The sequence below is a fragment of the Rhizopus delemar genome, genomic scaffold (genome assembly GCF_000149305.1).
Source record: "Rhizopus delemar RA 99-880 supercont3.12 genomic scaffold, whole genome shotgun sequence".
Classification (NCBI taxonomy): domain Eukaryota; kingdom Fungi; phylum Mucoromycota; class Mucoromycetes; order Mucorales; family Rhizopodaceae; genus Rhizopus; species Rhizopus delemar.
In genome coordinates this window covers 741,884-756,673 of record NW_027137838.1, presented here as the reverse complement: position 1 = coordinate 756,673, position 14,790 = coordinate 741,884, and the positions used below count along the sequence as shown (strand labels likewise).

General features: G+C 35.9%; 10 protein-coding genes across 10 annotated transcripts; 3 read left to right on the top strand and 7 right to left on the bottom strand.

Moving 5' to 3' along the window:
• Positions 1-68: 68 nt before the first annotated feature.
• Positions 69-749, bottom strand: RO3G_13570 (uncharacterized protein; the record flags this gene model as incomplete). Its single annotated transcript, XM_067668154.1, has 1 exon — positions 69-749. The coding sequence occupies one exon, from the start codon at positions 747-749 to the stop codon at positions 69-71; it is 681 nt and encodes a 226-aa protein (XP_067524255.1).
• A 360-nt stretch (positions 750-1,109) lies between these two features.
• RO3G_13569 (uncharacterized protein) lies at positions 1,110-2,363 on the bottom strand (the record flags this gene model as incomplete). Its single annotated transcript, XM_067668153.1, has 1 exon — positions 1,110-2,363. The coding sequence occupies one exon, from the start codon at positions 2,361-2,363 to the stop codon at positions 1,110-1,112; it is 1,254 nt and encodes a 417-aa protein (XP_067524254.1).
• A 664-nt stretch (positions 2,364-3,027) lies between these two features.
• Positions 3,028-3,596, bottom strand: RO3G_13568 (uncharacterized protein; the record flags this gene model as incomplete). Its single annotated transcript, XM_067668152.1, has 2 exons — positions 3,028-3,239; positions 3,425-3,596. 2 exons carry the CDS (start codon positions 3,594-3,596, stop codon positions 3,028-3,030), a joined length of 384 nt encoding a protein of 127 aa, XP_067524253.1.
• Positions 3,597-4,080: 484 nt separating this feature from the next.
• Positions 4,081-6,010, top strand: RO3G_13567 (uncharacterized protein; the record flags this gene model as incomplete). The annotated part of the gene is made up of 2 exons (XM_067668151.1): positions 4,081-5,862; positions 5,993-6,010. 2 exons carry the CDS (start codon positions 4,081-4,083, stop codon positions 6,008-6,010), a joined length of 1,800 nt encoding a protein of 599 aa, XP_067524252.1.
• A 76-nt stretch (positions 6,011-6,086) lies between these two features.
• Positions 6,087-6,394, top strand: RO3G_13566 (uncharacterized protein; the record flags this gene model as incomplete). Its single annotated transcript, XM_067668150.1, has 2 exons — positions 6,087-6,295; positions 6,391-6,394. 2 exons carry the CDS (start codon positions 6,087-6,089, stop codon positions 6,392-6,394), a joined length of 213 nt encoding a protein of 70 aa, XP_067524251.1.
• A 161-nt stretch (positions 6,395-6,555) lies between these two features.
• Positions 6,556-7,605, bottom strand: RO3G_13565 (uncharacterized protein; the record flags this gene model as incomplete). Its single annotated transcript, XM_067668149.1, has 6 exons — positions 6,556-6,822; positions 6,888-7,016; positions 7,068-7,092; positions 7,153-7,215; positions 7,267-7,517; positions 7,573-7,605. 6 exons carry the CDS (start codon positions 7,603-7,605, stop codon positions 6,556-6,558), a joined length of 768 nt encoding a protein of 255 aa, XP_067524250.1.
• Positions 7,606-8,247: 642 nt separating this feature from the next.
• On the top strand, positions 8,248-8,535 carry RO3G_13564 (uncharacterized protein; the record flags this gene model as incomplete). Its single annotated transcript, XM_067668148.1, has 1 exon — positions 8,248-8,535. The coding sequence occupies one exon, from the start codon at positions 8,248-8,250 to the stop codon at positions 8,533-8,535; it is 288 nt and encodes a 95-aa protein (XP_067524249.1).
• Positions 8,536-9,856: 1,321 nt separating this feature from the next.
• RO3G_13563 (uncharacterized protein) lies at positions 9,857-10,093 on the bottom strand (the record flags this gene model as incomplete). The annotated part of the gene is made up of 1 exon (XM_067668147.1): positions 9,857-10,093. The coding sequence occupies one exon, from the start codon at positions 10,091-10,093 to the stop codon at positions 9,857-9,859; it is 237 nt and encodes a 78-aa protein (XP_067524248.1).
• Positions 10,094-11,789: 1,696 nt separating this feature from the next.
• Positions 11,790-11,942, bottom strand: RO3G_13562 (uncharacterized protein; the record flags this gene model as incomplete). Its single annotated transcript, XM_067668146.1, has 1 exon — positions 11,790-11,942. The coding sequence occupies one exon, from the start codon at positions 11,940-11,942 to the stop codon at positions 11,790-11,792; it is 153 nt and encodes a 50-aa protein (XP_067524247.1).
• Positions 11,943-12,492: 550 nt separating this feature from the next.
• RO3G_13561 (uncharacterized protein) lies at positions 12,493-13,597 on the bottom strand (the record flags this gene model as incomplete). Its single annotated transcript, XM_067668145.1, has 5 exons — positions 12,493-12,500; positions 12,636-12,865; positions 12,979-13,068; positions 13,117-13,238; positions 13,307-13,597. 5 exons carry the CDS (start codon positions 13,595-13,597, stop codon positions 12,493-12,495), a joined length of 741 nt encoding a protein of 246 aa, XP_067524246.1.
• Between the last annotated feature and the right edge of the window lie 1,193 nt (positions 13,598-14,790).

The window sequence follows — 14,790 nt, the reverse complement described above, 5'->3', positions numbered from 1 at the left end:
AATCTTTTTTCAATTCCTTTTTCGTTGTAGGTGGTGCGCTTGCAGTGTCAACGGTATGGATTCTTGAATTATGTCTGATCCATTCGCTGGTAGTACAACACTTGCTTCTTTTCCATCAATTGGTCTTCGATGTCGTTGATTTTAAGATAAGTTTTATCTCTCAAATGTCTCTCTTCTTCGATCCTCTGGTACAAAGTTTGTTTATCCACTTTGTTGTGCCATTCTTTTCGCAATGCCTTTATTTTCTTGATGGAGTCCTGTTCTTTTTGACACTTCAATGCTTTTTCTCTTTCCTGATCAAGTGACTTGACTTCTTTTTCAAGCTTGGCTGTCTCGGCTTTCAAATCCTCCAATGGCTTTTGTCCTTCCCGAAGAATGTTGGGATCTCTCAAAATCCTTTTCAAGTAGGATATCTTCTGAGGTTTAACTGGAGGCACAGTTGTCTTCTTTACTCCAAGAATTCGTACCACTTTCAATTTGGGAAGGATTGACATTCGTTGACCAAATTTCAAACCATTGGATTCACATGTATGTCGGACCTTCTCCATATCAAACAAAGAGTTGAAGACAGCATCTTTATTCCGACGTGCAATTTCGACTGAAGACAGAGGCTCCTCGTTGTAGCCGTAGATTGTAAGCTCCGTTGACATACCTTCAACTTGTCCTTGATTATCATCAGTTTTACTTTTCATAATTTGAAAGAGTGACAGAGCATCAATGTTCAAGGCGTTGATATGAGCAGATGACATTGAAGGACATAATTTTCGGGTGAACTTCGAGTACTCATTATAATGAAGAAGGTCATTCGCAAATATACAGAATAGCAATTGGTAAGGCAATATATGGTATTTTGATCTAACAGGTACAAATTTTTTCAGAGTGTTGATGATGAGCAGACAGACAGAAACTTCTTTGCGCGTAGCATCAGGAAACTCATCGTTCACATCTTTTTCAGTTACAAGATCCTTTGAGAATATTAAATGCTTTGCACCGCTTTTTAATTAACTAATTCTTCCTCTTGATAAGTCACCGCAGGGTGTGGTTTCTTTCTTGGTCGTTGTAGTGCTCTCAACAGATTTTTCTCTACTTGACGAGCTGGCATTCTGTTTCTATAGAAATATTTGAACAAAACCAGTAAGAATCACAGCTATTGTGTTCAAAAAAGGTTGACATACTTGAGCGAACTTTTCTTCTAAGCTTCTGATTCTAGTTTCGGCCATTTTGACCGCTCTGATCCGTTTCAGAAGAAGGTCAGAATCTGCCTCAGCTTCTCTCACTTTTTCCTTATATCTTGCGAGCTTCTTCTTTTCAGCGCGAAGAATGTAACGACCATAGTTTTTTGAGGGTCGCTTCTCTTCTGGTTTTTGTGAGATATAGTTCAGAATATTTTGTCTTCGTTGTAATTCCCTCTTTGATGCCAGATGCAGACGTAGTAGAGTAACCAACAGCTTGTCCAGTAATTTATTGATCATGGTTTTATCCGCCCACATGTTTTTGAAGTTTGTCATATATATTTTCAGAGCCAAAGACATCAGACTTGAGGGCACATTTTCGACAGGGAAAGTTTCCTTCTTTATATCCTCGGCGTCCATCAATTTGAACAGGGCAGTTTGTATTGGATGCGCATTTAATGTTTGACCTTGACTTCCACGATTACCAAAATATTTAGTACTTATCAGAGAAAAATGCTGTTCTTGGAACAATTGGCTGAAATCAGCGTCGAAGGCAGGAGAGTCGCTGACATCCATTGCAAGTGGTGTGATTGTATATTTCGGTGAATCTGTATGAAATTCGCTTGGTACTATCGTAGTTATATCAAATCCATTAACCTTTCGTGTGTTGATGACGTCTCCATCTAGAAAGAATTGATTGGTTTTTAAACAGATCATCATCATTTGAATTAAGGAAGAAAAGTACAGTATGTAGTCTGTTGAACCAATCATAGCACGCTGTAATTTCTTCATAATCAAATCTTTTATAGATGGATCCAGGTCTTCTCTGATCAATTTGTTAATTGACGCTGTGCAAGCACGATATGAATTTTCATCTACGGCAGGACAGTCTGCGTCAGGTACTGAATCACGATCAGTATCATTGGATTCGAGCTGTGCAGATTTGGCGAGGTTTGTTTCTTCATTTTTGAAAGTGTCAAATTTTTTGACAACAAATTCTTGCCACTCTATTTCATTCTTTTTACCAACACGATTATCCATGAATGATCGCATTTGTCGCAATATAAGATCTGCTTGGCTAGGCTCATTGTAAGTAGATTCAGCTAGTTTGGCAGCTCCAGTAATGATACCCCTGAGAAGTTTTTTAGCCGTTGATAATTTTTGCTTCAAGGCTACAAGTTGTTCGTTCATCTTTTTGTTATTTTTGCACACGACGGTACGAATATTCTCCTTTAATTGGTTTTCCATCGACAAAAAGAAGAAAGTATCTAGCTCTGTATCAGAAAATTGAATGCGTTTGCGCTTGCTATCACTAGTCCCTTCTCCAGGACTCGGCGGCCGAGGACGTTTTGAGTTTGAGTGATGTTTTCTTCTTGGGGGTAGAGTGGAAGTCCCCACAAAACGAGAGGATTGTTTAGCCTTCGTTCTGTTCATTGTATAACCTGTAACTACTAAATTAAACCCAGAGACATATATTACTTGAAGTGATCTGTTTCAACTTGACTGCAATGAATATCTTCAGAATTGATGAATATGTGATATCAACTACAAGGCTAATCAATATATAAAATAAAAAAAAGATAGAAAGAAAAATGATTAAGTATTCAGACGAATGTTGTTAAATAAATTCGAAAGACTTGAAAAATCAAATTTACATGAAAATTGGAAAAAAAAAAATGATCTTTATGAAAAATGAACAACAAAATTTAGTCTTTATAAAATATGAATAACAATAATAAAAAAGCAGAGAAAGACTATGTATTTTGAGATTGTTTAGATGGAAGGGCTTGGGAGGATACACCAATACCACTTAAAGAAGAAAAGCAATCACGTTTGACTTTACTTAGAAGTTGGTCTAAATTTTCGACATCTCCTTTAACTTCATTGAGTTTTCTTTTACGATTGAATTATACATTGATAAATACTTTTCAGTATCTTCAACATATTCTTCGCAACAAAGAGCAACAGAGCTAGAGTTATCATTATCGATAGAAGTATTGATAGCATCATCAACGTGTTCTTCAATCCAACGCTTTACCTCGGCAGATAGACGAGATTGTACAATATCTTTAACATCATTGGGGGTCATGATTAGCGTGTTTCCAAACATAATTCACAGAGATGGAGTTATCAGTCAGGAAGTATTTGTTCAATTTAACCGTGCAGTTCACCTTCATAGAGGTGCGGGTTCTTTTGGCAGACGAGTGAGAGTCATTTTCAGCAGGTTCTTTTTTAACACTTTTATTTTTTACCAGCATGGTCACAAACATAGAAAGTAGGTTTAATAGGAAAAGGTTTAACCCAACAACCTGGTTGAGATGCAGCATTACGATACCAATTGTCATTTTGAAGTGAGAGCTCAACGCTTTCCTCTGCATAGTCAGGAACAGTACGATAAGTGAAAGCAGATTGAATGTTAAACATGATAATGAAATATACGATGGTGTTAAAGTAATGAATATAACTAACCTTTTTATTATAGAGGGGAGGGGGATGTACGTAAAAATATGAAAAATAAAAAAAAATACCCCGTCAGTGGTTTAGTAGTCATCACTAAAGGAAAGCGTGGGCAAGATCAAGTCTGGTATGCGTATGCATACATTGAGTAAAATGGAAGACGCCATGAAGAGATCTATTACCAACATCAGTGATGTTGATGAGAGCTCTGCTTCTCTTCCTCCTAGACAAAAACAACGATTTTTTTTATATAATATTATTAAAATAAAACTTCAAAAATTTCATCTCTCAAGTATCAAGTAGAGTATTTTAATGTTTTTTTTTCTAAGTTTTTCATTTTTTTTTTATTTTTTTTCATTTTTTCCCTGTGGCTAGCGTTTATCATTGGTCATTTAGATTCATTCATGAATAAAAACTGCGGGGGTTTAATTGCTTTTTTTCCCTTTTTTTAATGCTCCAACTGATTCTCGTTTATTTCTTGGGCGGATTCACTTGTCTACCATTACTTTGTTTCATTTATATTTGTTTTTTTCCAAAAAACCTTTATAAAACAAAAGAGAAACATAACAACACAAAGGAAGAAGAGCCAACAACTAATTATAGTGTAAAAGAAGGTTGGATTCAATTAACAGAGGAATACGAAGCCAGGAAAACATCCGAACCTACGGATTCCAACTCTTTGTTCTATGCTGTCCTTAAGCATGGTACTTTATTTTGCTATGAATCTGATACCCTAACGAATGTGTGTAAAATACTTCCTATTCAAGACTACACTGTCTCTCTTTATCCAGAAGACAAGGCCGAACAACAGCTCTTTTCACGTCTATCCGTTATCAAACTCAGTCATCCTAACAAAACGCTTTATCTCAATTGTCACCGGAAGATCGATAAAGAAGATTGGTATCTTGGGCTTTTGGAAGCGCACTGTATGCTTCAAGACTCACCCGACAAGGCACAATATGATATGATTGACAACTTGCACTTTGATCCATGCGCTATAGAACAGCTCATCTTTCGTGTTCAATCGACACCAAGTCAAAGGGAAACATCTTGGATGAATGCCATATTGGGTCGCATATTTTTGAGCGTATACAAAGCAGAGACATTCAAAGATTACGTAAAAACAAAGATTGCCAAAAAGATCAATAATAAACGACCCAGCTTTTTAGAAGAGATATCGGTACGCAAAGTGGATGTGGGTCCATCTTTACCATCGATCACCAACCCTATCCTCAAGTCGATCTCTAAAGAAGGTGAAGTGATTGCTGAAGCCACAGTGGATTATCTTGGTGGATTGACGGTCGAGATTGAGACCGATCTCAATTGGTCCTATTCTTCACGTCTCAAACCGATTCGAATGAACTTGGTGTTAGCAGTTACTTTGAAACGATTGGCGGGGCGATTGGTGTTTATGATCAAGGCACCACCTACAGATCGCTATTGGCTTGCTTTTGATGAAATGCCAGATATGGAGTGGAAGATAACACCGGTCGTGGCTGACAAACAGATTACGCTGTCAATTGTGACCAATGCGATTGAGTCTAGAATTCGTGAAGTGATGGCAGAGACATTTGTATTACCCAACATGGATGATACACCTCTTTTTAAGAGAGACGATGGTATCATACGTGATCTGTCTAGTAAACTAGATGAAAAAGTTCTTGGTGAAGCTTTTTCGGCAAAGACAGAAATAGTACACCAAACTCTACCAACAAAACATGTATCACAACCTCATGAAAATTCAAGTGATCGTTCAAATTCTTTTTTAAGAAAGAGACACAAGGTTAATGAAGATGCAGAAAGCACTAAAAGCAACTATAGTGGCAATAGTGTCAGTAGCAATAGTAGTAGCGGTAGCAGTTTTCTTCGTAAGCTCACCAACTATTTACCTTCTGAATCACCCACCTCTATCAGACGTCATACGCTTATACATAAAGCAGAAGAATTTATAAATAAAAGAACAACAGAAAATATACAAACAAGTATAGAAGCAAGGAGGACAAGCAGAGAAGAAGAAAAATATGAAACAAGCTTATTACAATCAACTCCTTTATCTGTGCAACCTCGATCAAGGGCAAGCAGTTTTATTAACGATAGTTCATCTATACCAGCCTCGATGACCAATAAACCACCGCTTCCTCCTCGGCGTAATTCAACTCCTATTCCCTTTCAAAAGGAGGAGACAGTTGAAAGAAGTGCGACTGCTCCTGCTATACCCAATAAGCCACGACCTGTAATAACACAAAGAAAACCACCATTACCGTCAAGACCAAATAATAATACTAGTGAAAATTCATTATCATCATAAAACTGTGCGTGTATATGTATTTATGCACACTTGTATATATACATAATAATAATAGCATAATTCGTGTTTTTAAAATAAAATAAAATTGGTCTAAAAAAGTTTATTTTCTCTTTTTCTCTTATTTTTTTTATTTATTTATTTATAATAAAATGTATTTCGATTTACCAAAAAACAAGAAAGAGAATAATAATGCAGAAGAAAGGATATCGGAAATATTAAATAATATTGAGGATCATTGGGGTTCACCACCTATATTAACGCCAGATACATTGGCCTACATACTAAATCATCAGTGGAGTCATAATAATGAAGACAATAATAAATCGAAGTATCAGTTGCTTCTACTTGAATTTATAAAGTAAGTCTCACAAATAATATTACGTATGGCTAACAAGTAGAGCTAGAACAATAGAAAGATTAGATAAAAATAAAACTATGACCGATGACATAAAGGTAAACAATAATAAAGCTTATTATAATCTACATCATTAATAACACAATATAGAATGATACAATCATTCAGTCATTCATACAACAACCGACCACTACTTTAGATCAACAAGAGTCTGCCATAAACAATTTTATTCACTTATTACAACATCATAATAATAAAGAGCTTTAACGAGACCAAGATCGACTACGACTTCTATAATATCTTCTAGGTCTATCATAAGAACGTCTGTCTCTAAATCTACGATCATAGTGGTTAGGTCTTCTTTCACCCATATATTGACCAGGTGTGGGTGTATGGGGTCGATGCGTAACTGAATAATCAACTCGGATCTTTCTTTCATCAATGTCTGTACCATTCATTGCATCGCGAGCGCGGGTAGCATCAGTTTGGTCTTTAAAGTATACAAATCCAAATCCTCTTGATTTATTGCTCTACCAAAAAAAAACAAACAAACAAACATTAGTTTTCGTATTTTTAGAGCCCATGACAAACTTACTCTGTGGTCATAAACAATAGTAACTTTTTCGATTGAGCCAAATTGACGGAATACATCCTCCAAGTCTCCTTCTCTAGTTCTTAAACTTAAACCAAATACACCCAAAATGTTGGAGACTTCTGGTTCTTCCTATAATTACATGTTAAATTCATATAAAAGGTAAACTTCTTTTTTTATTACTCTAGTTCCGTGAAATTCTTTGTCACTAGTCATCATCAATTAATGAACGTGTATGAGAAAAACATATTCTTTTTATACTACTTACTCTCTACGGGGAGAACGACGACGATAACGAGGACTACGGCTGCGACGACGAGGAGAATAGCTACTACATGTAACAATTTAAGCAACTGTGTGTTGCATTACTTGATTTATTTACCTTTTTCTGGATCGTCTGTTGTCTTTGCTTCGAGAGCGAGAATGACGTCTTGAACGACGATCGGGAGAGTAACGACGAGGAGGGCTTCTGGAGCGAGAACGACGATCAACGGAATAACGACGTGGAGGAGGGCTTGAAGAGCGACGGTCATACTTGGGTGATCTGCTTCTTGAGCGACGTTCATTAGGCGATCTGCTTCTTGAACGACGGTCTACTTCCTCACGATCCAAAGGTCTGTTATCATTGTTGTCCTACAGACAGACAGATTAAAAACTTGCCAATCAAGTCAGCTGTGTTTATATTTACCATAGGACTTGCGGGTCTACTTGAGTCTCCCATCGTTTTTTTTTTTCGAAAGAAATATAAAGAGCAAACAAAAAGAAATGATGACGTAGTAAATGAGCTGCGGTAGGGGATTAAAATATAATACAAAATGATACAGTCAAACCTATGGATGTCGTACCTAATTCAATCTTTGTTGGCTCCGATTCATCTTCCAATGTGGTACTAGCTCTCTGAGCCACGCTTTATTTTCCTTTAATATAATAAAAAAAAAAATGCTTTTTCCCTTTTTCCCTTTTTCCCTAAAACTTTCTAAGCCGCGCATCGTGGAGTTACTAATGTCAATTTCTAATAGTGACTATAATAGCAATAATAATGTGGACTCCAATGCAACCTTTACCCTCACGGAGGAGCAACAAGAAGCCCTTTATCAGTAGTTTGCCCAAAGATATCAGGCAGAACATCCAAATTAAGACATTTCAACAAAACGAAATGAAATCATGGAGCTCCTAGAAGAAATATGAGACAAACTCAACGCATCGTCTCGATATGAACTACAAGCTAATTCCAAACGGTTTATCAGAGACACACAGAGATATGTCGCAGGAGACTGAACAAAGACCCCAGTTATCAACAAGCCGTTCGTGGTAGACCTTAAAAGATACCAAGTGGAGGCAAAACAAGTCATCTCCAGTAGATATGAAGACTCAGATAAAATCAGGATTGTGGGGAGATCAGCAGCAGAAATATTCGAAGGCCTTGGAGCCTATATGGAATCCGAAGACCAAGAAACATTCCTCCAAGTTATGGAAAAAGTTAGAAGATTATCCATCTTCAGCTTTGCTACAAGCCAGGAAGTTGACAGAGAGGCAAAAGAACTTACCCTCACAGTCCTTCGCCTCCCACAACATGCAAAACACCTGGAGGACCAGTATGTGGAAGATGACAGCAAGAGAATGGTCTTCTCCAACCAAGATGTGGAGATGATCCACCAAGTAAGATACGAAAGCTCAATCCTGCGAAACGCCACCTCCAATCAGCCAAGAGGTTTCTCCAATGGATGAGCTAATAAAGTAAGAGCGCAGTTCAGAGGAAGAGGTTTTGAAAGCACTTTTACTCAAAAACCTTTTTTTGAGAGAGGCCGGGGAAGGGGATTCTTCAACCCGCCCACGACAAACAACAACTAGGAGTGATCCAAGAAGAAGATCTATGTTTCGTCCGAAACTTATTTCGTTTTATGGAATTGACAAAACAGCATAGACAACATTTAGCAATAGATCATATCTTGTTTTTGGGGTATTTAGAGGTAGATTCCAAACCAACCACCTGTGTTCAACCAAGTACGGTCGGTAAATGGGTTCAAACAGCTATGGAAAAAGCTGGAGTAGACAGACGATACAAAACACATTCGTTGCGGTCAGCAACAAGTACAAGGGCGGTGATGCTGGGAGTTCCTATTGACCAGGTCAAGGATCATGCGAACTGGAGCCTAAACTCAAATATGTTTGAAAAGTTTTACTGCAGACCTCCAAGAAGACGCCTCAGAAGTACGAGAATTCAACAATCAATTTTTTCGAATGCTGAAAACAGTACCACATTGGAAGACGAATCGGGGCCAACAAGGATTGAATTAGGTACGACATCCAATACAAACGTTGGCGAAGAAGAGTCTGAAAATGTGGTACGTACCCGTCTATGGCACAGGAGATATTTCTAGCTTAGTTTTTACATGTCATATGTACTTTCCCACCCCTAAAAATAATTTTCGAAAAACTTGATAATATGTTTAGCTTGAAAGCTCTAGGGAAAAAGGGAAAAAGGGAAAAATGGAAAAAAAGCATCTTTTTTATTATGCTAAAGAAAAATCAAGCGTGGCTCAAAGAGCTAGTACCACGTTTTTAGACTCTTCTTCGCCAACGTTTGTATTGCCATAAGTTCAATTTTCTTTGTCATTTTGGCTAAGAGTATTTGTCCGAGCTGACCAGTTAAAATTGGCTGTAAAAACTCACTAAATTGCCGAGTTCCTACTAAAAACAATTCTTAACAATGAGTGTATTTTTTTATGAATATGGACAAGACACTCTTTGTAGTGAAAAGGATCAATTATCTTATGGTCCTATGGAAGATGTTATGTCGACTGTCGATGATCCCAATATCCTTCTTGAAATTTTGGCTCACCATTCTTCTTATATGAAAAATAAGCCATTGGAAAACCAAAAAGTGTAACTAGGAAGCCGAATGAAGCCAAGACCTAAAAATATGCTCCAGAGAACAAATGCAGTCGGATCGATTCATATGGTGCTTTCTTTCACCGCTTGAGATCTTTGAGTAAACGTTGATTGTCCACCTCAGCAGAGACGCCGAACCGAGCAATTAAAGCCTCTCGTAGTAGTGTCCATGAAGCAAGAATAGCAGGCAAAAACGTAGGTAATCGATGTTGACTAAGTACTAGCATGTAGTGAGCAATATGAAGTCCACATAGGCCCAGATCAGTGGTGCCTTGAACCCTCTCCTGCATTTCAAAATTAGCAAGCCAGATACGCATACTAGTTGATGTGTCATATTAACCAGAATAGACTTGGCTCCTTTATGCGTCAGTTATTGACTGAAGTCTAAAAGAGTGGAGCTGTTAAAATATGCAATGTTGGCATCCAATGGAATAGTATTTCTGTCTGATATGTCAAAAACGTCTGGTGTAGTCCGATAAGAGTTTGTACTAATGGCTGACTCTGGTTGATTTATCGAGTTATAAAGATGAGGCTATTTTGTGAGTTAAACGAGATTGAAAGTTATATTTTTATTATGCCTATAATTGGCTACTATATATTATATCTTGGATAGCAAGGGCTTAGTTATATTACAGTGAATCAGCATGTGGATAATAACGAAATTTATGTTTCACAGGGCACTTCTATGCAAATATGATTAACTGCATTAATCACCATCCCTGACCAGTTGATGTAACCGAGGGTCTTGGATACGTAAAAAAAGTATATATAAAAAATCAACAATTGAACAAGACTGAAAAAAAGGTTTGTTTATTAACAATAGCAATGAATCGAATATTTAAATAAAGAAATATTGCGTCTTCAATAGTATAATCTTAATTATCATCTTTTCTCATATTATTATTCCAGATACTCATAATTGGGTCTATTATTTTAAGGCGTGACATTCAGTAGATATTATTCATCTAGATGGTAACCTCATTATAACTGACTGGCTAAAAAATAATTCAGAATTCTTAATTCATATTATTGTACAAACGTAAAAAGTGATGTTCTAGAAATTATAGTAAAGAGCAGAAGTTACTGATATGTATAATTTTAAGAGTGTACAGTTGTGCGTAATAAGAGTCAGTAACAAATACTCTATTTGCAACAGTACTAGTGTTGATCATGATTCAGATCGTTTTTTTATATCATATTAAGCGTACATAAAGCTTGGACAAGGACAACAATAGATACGTGACCTGAAAGTAAAGAAGAGACAGATGTTTTATTGTAACTATGATTGAATATGCTGTGAAAAAAACTAATGCAAACTAGTTTGCTCGAGAACTTAGAATAAATTTTCGCTTGATGTTCTTAAATGTATGTAAGAAACATCACTGTACAGTAACAGCTATCAAATTCAAATAAAAATACATCCATTTTAAAAAGCATTGAAGCCCATATAATATTTTCCCATCCAAAAAAACATACCAACTTATGAGGCTGCAAAAAACATTCTGGTTTATATGAGACTATAAAAAAAACATGACGAGAACTGCAGAAAAAATAAATTAGTTTTGGAGGTCTTTGAAGTATAATCATTGATTTTTTCACAATTTTGAAAGTAAAGCCGAGTTAACTTCATATTATATTTCCCTCCATCTTTATTTTGAACACAAGCTCTCTATTATACATTATCATTTCTCACAAAATCTCATAAATTCTAACTCTAGTATATAATTATAAATTTTACTAGGTAAAGCCTCTGTAAATCACTATCTAATATAATACATGTATTATATTATTGTGTATTTAGTAAATTATATTATATATGGGTGCAACCTAATTGCAAGAGGTATACCCAAATACGACATTAAGTATGTTTTATGATATTTTACAACTATATTTTCGATAAGAAAGGAGACATACCTTTTATTCATAATTGTTTTCAATGACTATAATGAGAAGAAATGTATTTTCTTTTGCATGATGTTTTGGAATGAATCGCTTCCAATAACATGTGATCGTTTAGAGTTGGTGGATGATCGTCGTAATCATGAGTACCGCAATTACGAACATGCTCAAAGCTTGGTATAATTTTGCAATTTTGCTCGATTGAGCAATGAATAAGTGAATATCAGCAAGCTTTAAGGGTGATTGAATATGTTCGACTTCACTCATGGTATACATATTAGCCTTGGCACGATGCAAAACGTAAAAAGTTGCGTGATTACCTGTTGTAATTTTTCTTCCTTTAATGGCTTGTAAGAGTTAACGGTTTTGAAATAGAATAAAGTTGATAAAAAAGAATAAAAAAAAACAAGACTTGAGTTAAGTATTGATATTGGATTCGTTTGTTGTGAGTGACTACCAGATCTTGTTAAGTAGATCAGGCTTGTTTATAGTAATCTAATAAGAGGTTTGAAAGTGTTTACAATGAAGATAATTTGCTTCAAGGGACTTGTATTGCTTGTGTTTTAAGAGTGATACACCAAAAGATTCAGAGATAAAGATACTTGGTTTATTGATAAAATATATTTAAATTGTTTAAGATAAGTAAATATAAAAGAAGTCAAGAGAAGTGAAGTAAAATAAAAATAAAAACTTGTCTATTTTATACATAAAGGAAAATAAGATTTCATTTTTGAAGTAAGGTACGACTTTTGAAATAAAGTTTGATTTTTGAAATAAGGTTCGATTTTTGAAATAAGGTCCAAATATTGAATAAGGTTCAAAAAGCTGAATAGATTCAAAATAGGGATTCACAAGACGCAATTATCATTGGTACCAATATTATCATTTGCTTGGTCACACTGTATTCCGAAAGAAATTATTAAAAACACAATCGATTCTTTGGACATAGCAAAGACTTACCCACAACAATGAAGGCAAACGTGGCGATAGCTTTATACTTGTCTGACGCGGTCTCCGCTAAATGTGCGGCGCGAACGAGATCTGATCCAGCAAGTCGATGATTTAATGCTTGATGCTGAGGCTTGACTTCACCGCAGCCTAATCTTTGACCTAGTGCGGCACCGTACACAATATTAATCGACACATTCGGCCGTAAAATAACAACCTTGTCATTATCATTAATAGATGTCCTATTATGTGGAATTAAGTTAGAGATCGATTGCTGAGTTTGGTTACATTTTTATCAATTTCAGGTATGCCCCATTACTATCAGAAAAGAATATGCTCGTCGATGCTTTCAAACAAAGGTACAAGAGCGGCTTGAAGATACTGGGTGGTCAGCTCTGTTTCTTGTGGTCCATCTTCAATGACAAACCGAGGAAGAGTCTCTACCCTATAAAAGCGTTAGACTCATATGTATTATTACTTTTTTTAAACTTACATGTTTCTTACGGCTAATAAAAACCTGTTAGTTGAATTAAATGCTACATCTTCTTCGATTAATGCTGCGATTTTGCATGATGCAACGAGACGTGAGGATTGACCAGAATCGCTGACGATATTCTAAAGAGGTTAAACAATTTATTGCCTTTTACATTATCTATATGTTTTTAAAATGTGCAAGAGCTTACGTTTGATACGTTGTCAACCAGATTATGGACAATTCCTTCAAGCTTTTCTTTTGTTGCACTAGGAAACATCTGGCTGGTGATACCGTTACTGTTTAGAAGATGTATCAGCAAATTTTTGCATTGGTTGAGTGTGATGTGTTCGTGTAAATCCGTGTGCGTTCGGCCAGGTTTCAAAAGAAGAATAGATGAAAGGGTCAAAAGATGTTGAACGTTTTCTTCCAACGTCAAATGCTTGTTTTCGTCGAGTCTTCTCTTGATTTGGAGTTGAAAATCGTGAAAGCAACTGGACATATCTATGTTCTCGAAAATGAAACGATCATATTCAATAGGCACAGGGAAGTCCAATTTAAAAACGTTATTATTTGTTGAGGACATGTCTACATTGAGAGGCAAGACATCCGTTGATAAGTTGCTTGTAGTGGCCGACAAATAACTGGCAATGGCAGCTGACGATTTGAGTACATCTTGTTCAAGTGGTGATTTCGTTGCAACAGACACAGATGTGTCATGGACAACTGGCTCTTTTGGAATATTGACTGTGGAATCGAAGATGAAACCACAAGATAATTGATGTTTTTTAAATGAATATTCAACGTTGCACCAATCTTCAAATATTTTTGACAAGCAGGACAAGGAAACCCAACCTTTCCGCGTTCAAGAATATTTTCACCTGCGTAAGTTATTGGCAACAGTGTTTGTTAGATACACATCAAACTTCTTTTTGTTTTGGGAAAATTACTTACAAATTTTACCGTGCAAAACATGGCAATACAAACGTTGGCGAAGAAGAGTCTAAAAACGTGGTACTAGCTCTCTGAGCCACGCTTGATTTTTCTTTAGCATAATAAAAAAGATGCTTTTTTCCATTTTTCCCTTTTTCCCTTTTTCCCTAGAGCTTTCAAGCTAAACATATTATCAAGTTTTTCGAAAATTATTTTCAGGGGTGGGAAATTACATATGACATGTAAAAACTAAGCTAGAAATATCTCCTGTGCCATAGACGGGTACGTACCACATTTTCAGACTCTTCTTCGCCAACGTTTGTATTGTTTTATTTGAGTAACCGTGAGGATGTTTTCCTTTTCTTTTTATAAACAAAAAGGGAGGAGACAGGTTTTGTGACATAGTTTGGAACCCTTTCGGATGTAATTTTATCCTTTGATTATTGTCTAATGCCAAGTGCTATGTAGTTATCATTGCAAAGATCTACAATAGAACTGATTTGTAACATTTTTTTTATTGGTTTCCGCAGATTTCATAAAATATATTTCAACAATTGATCCAAACACTGTGAATTCCACTTTTCTGCGGACTTGTATAATATCAAACAACAAATATATTTTGCTCTTCAATCTCAAACAGCCTTATACTATTAGTCTGATTTCAAGAAAAATTGTGTATGGAATAAGCAATGTTCCTGAAAAAGCAAAGGTATATTTTTTTTAAAAAAAAAAAGTATTTGTAATTGGTATTATCATTAAAGA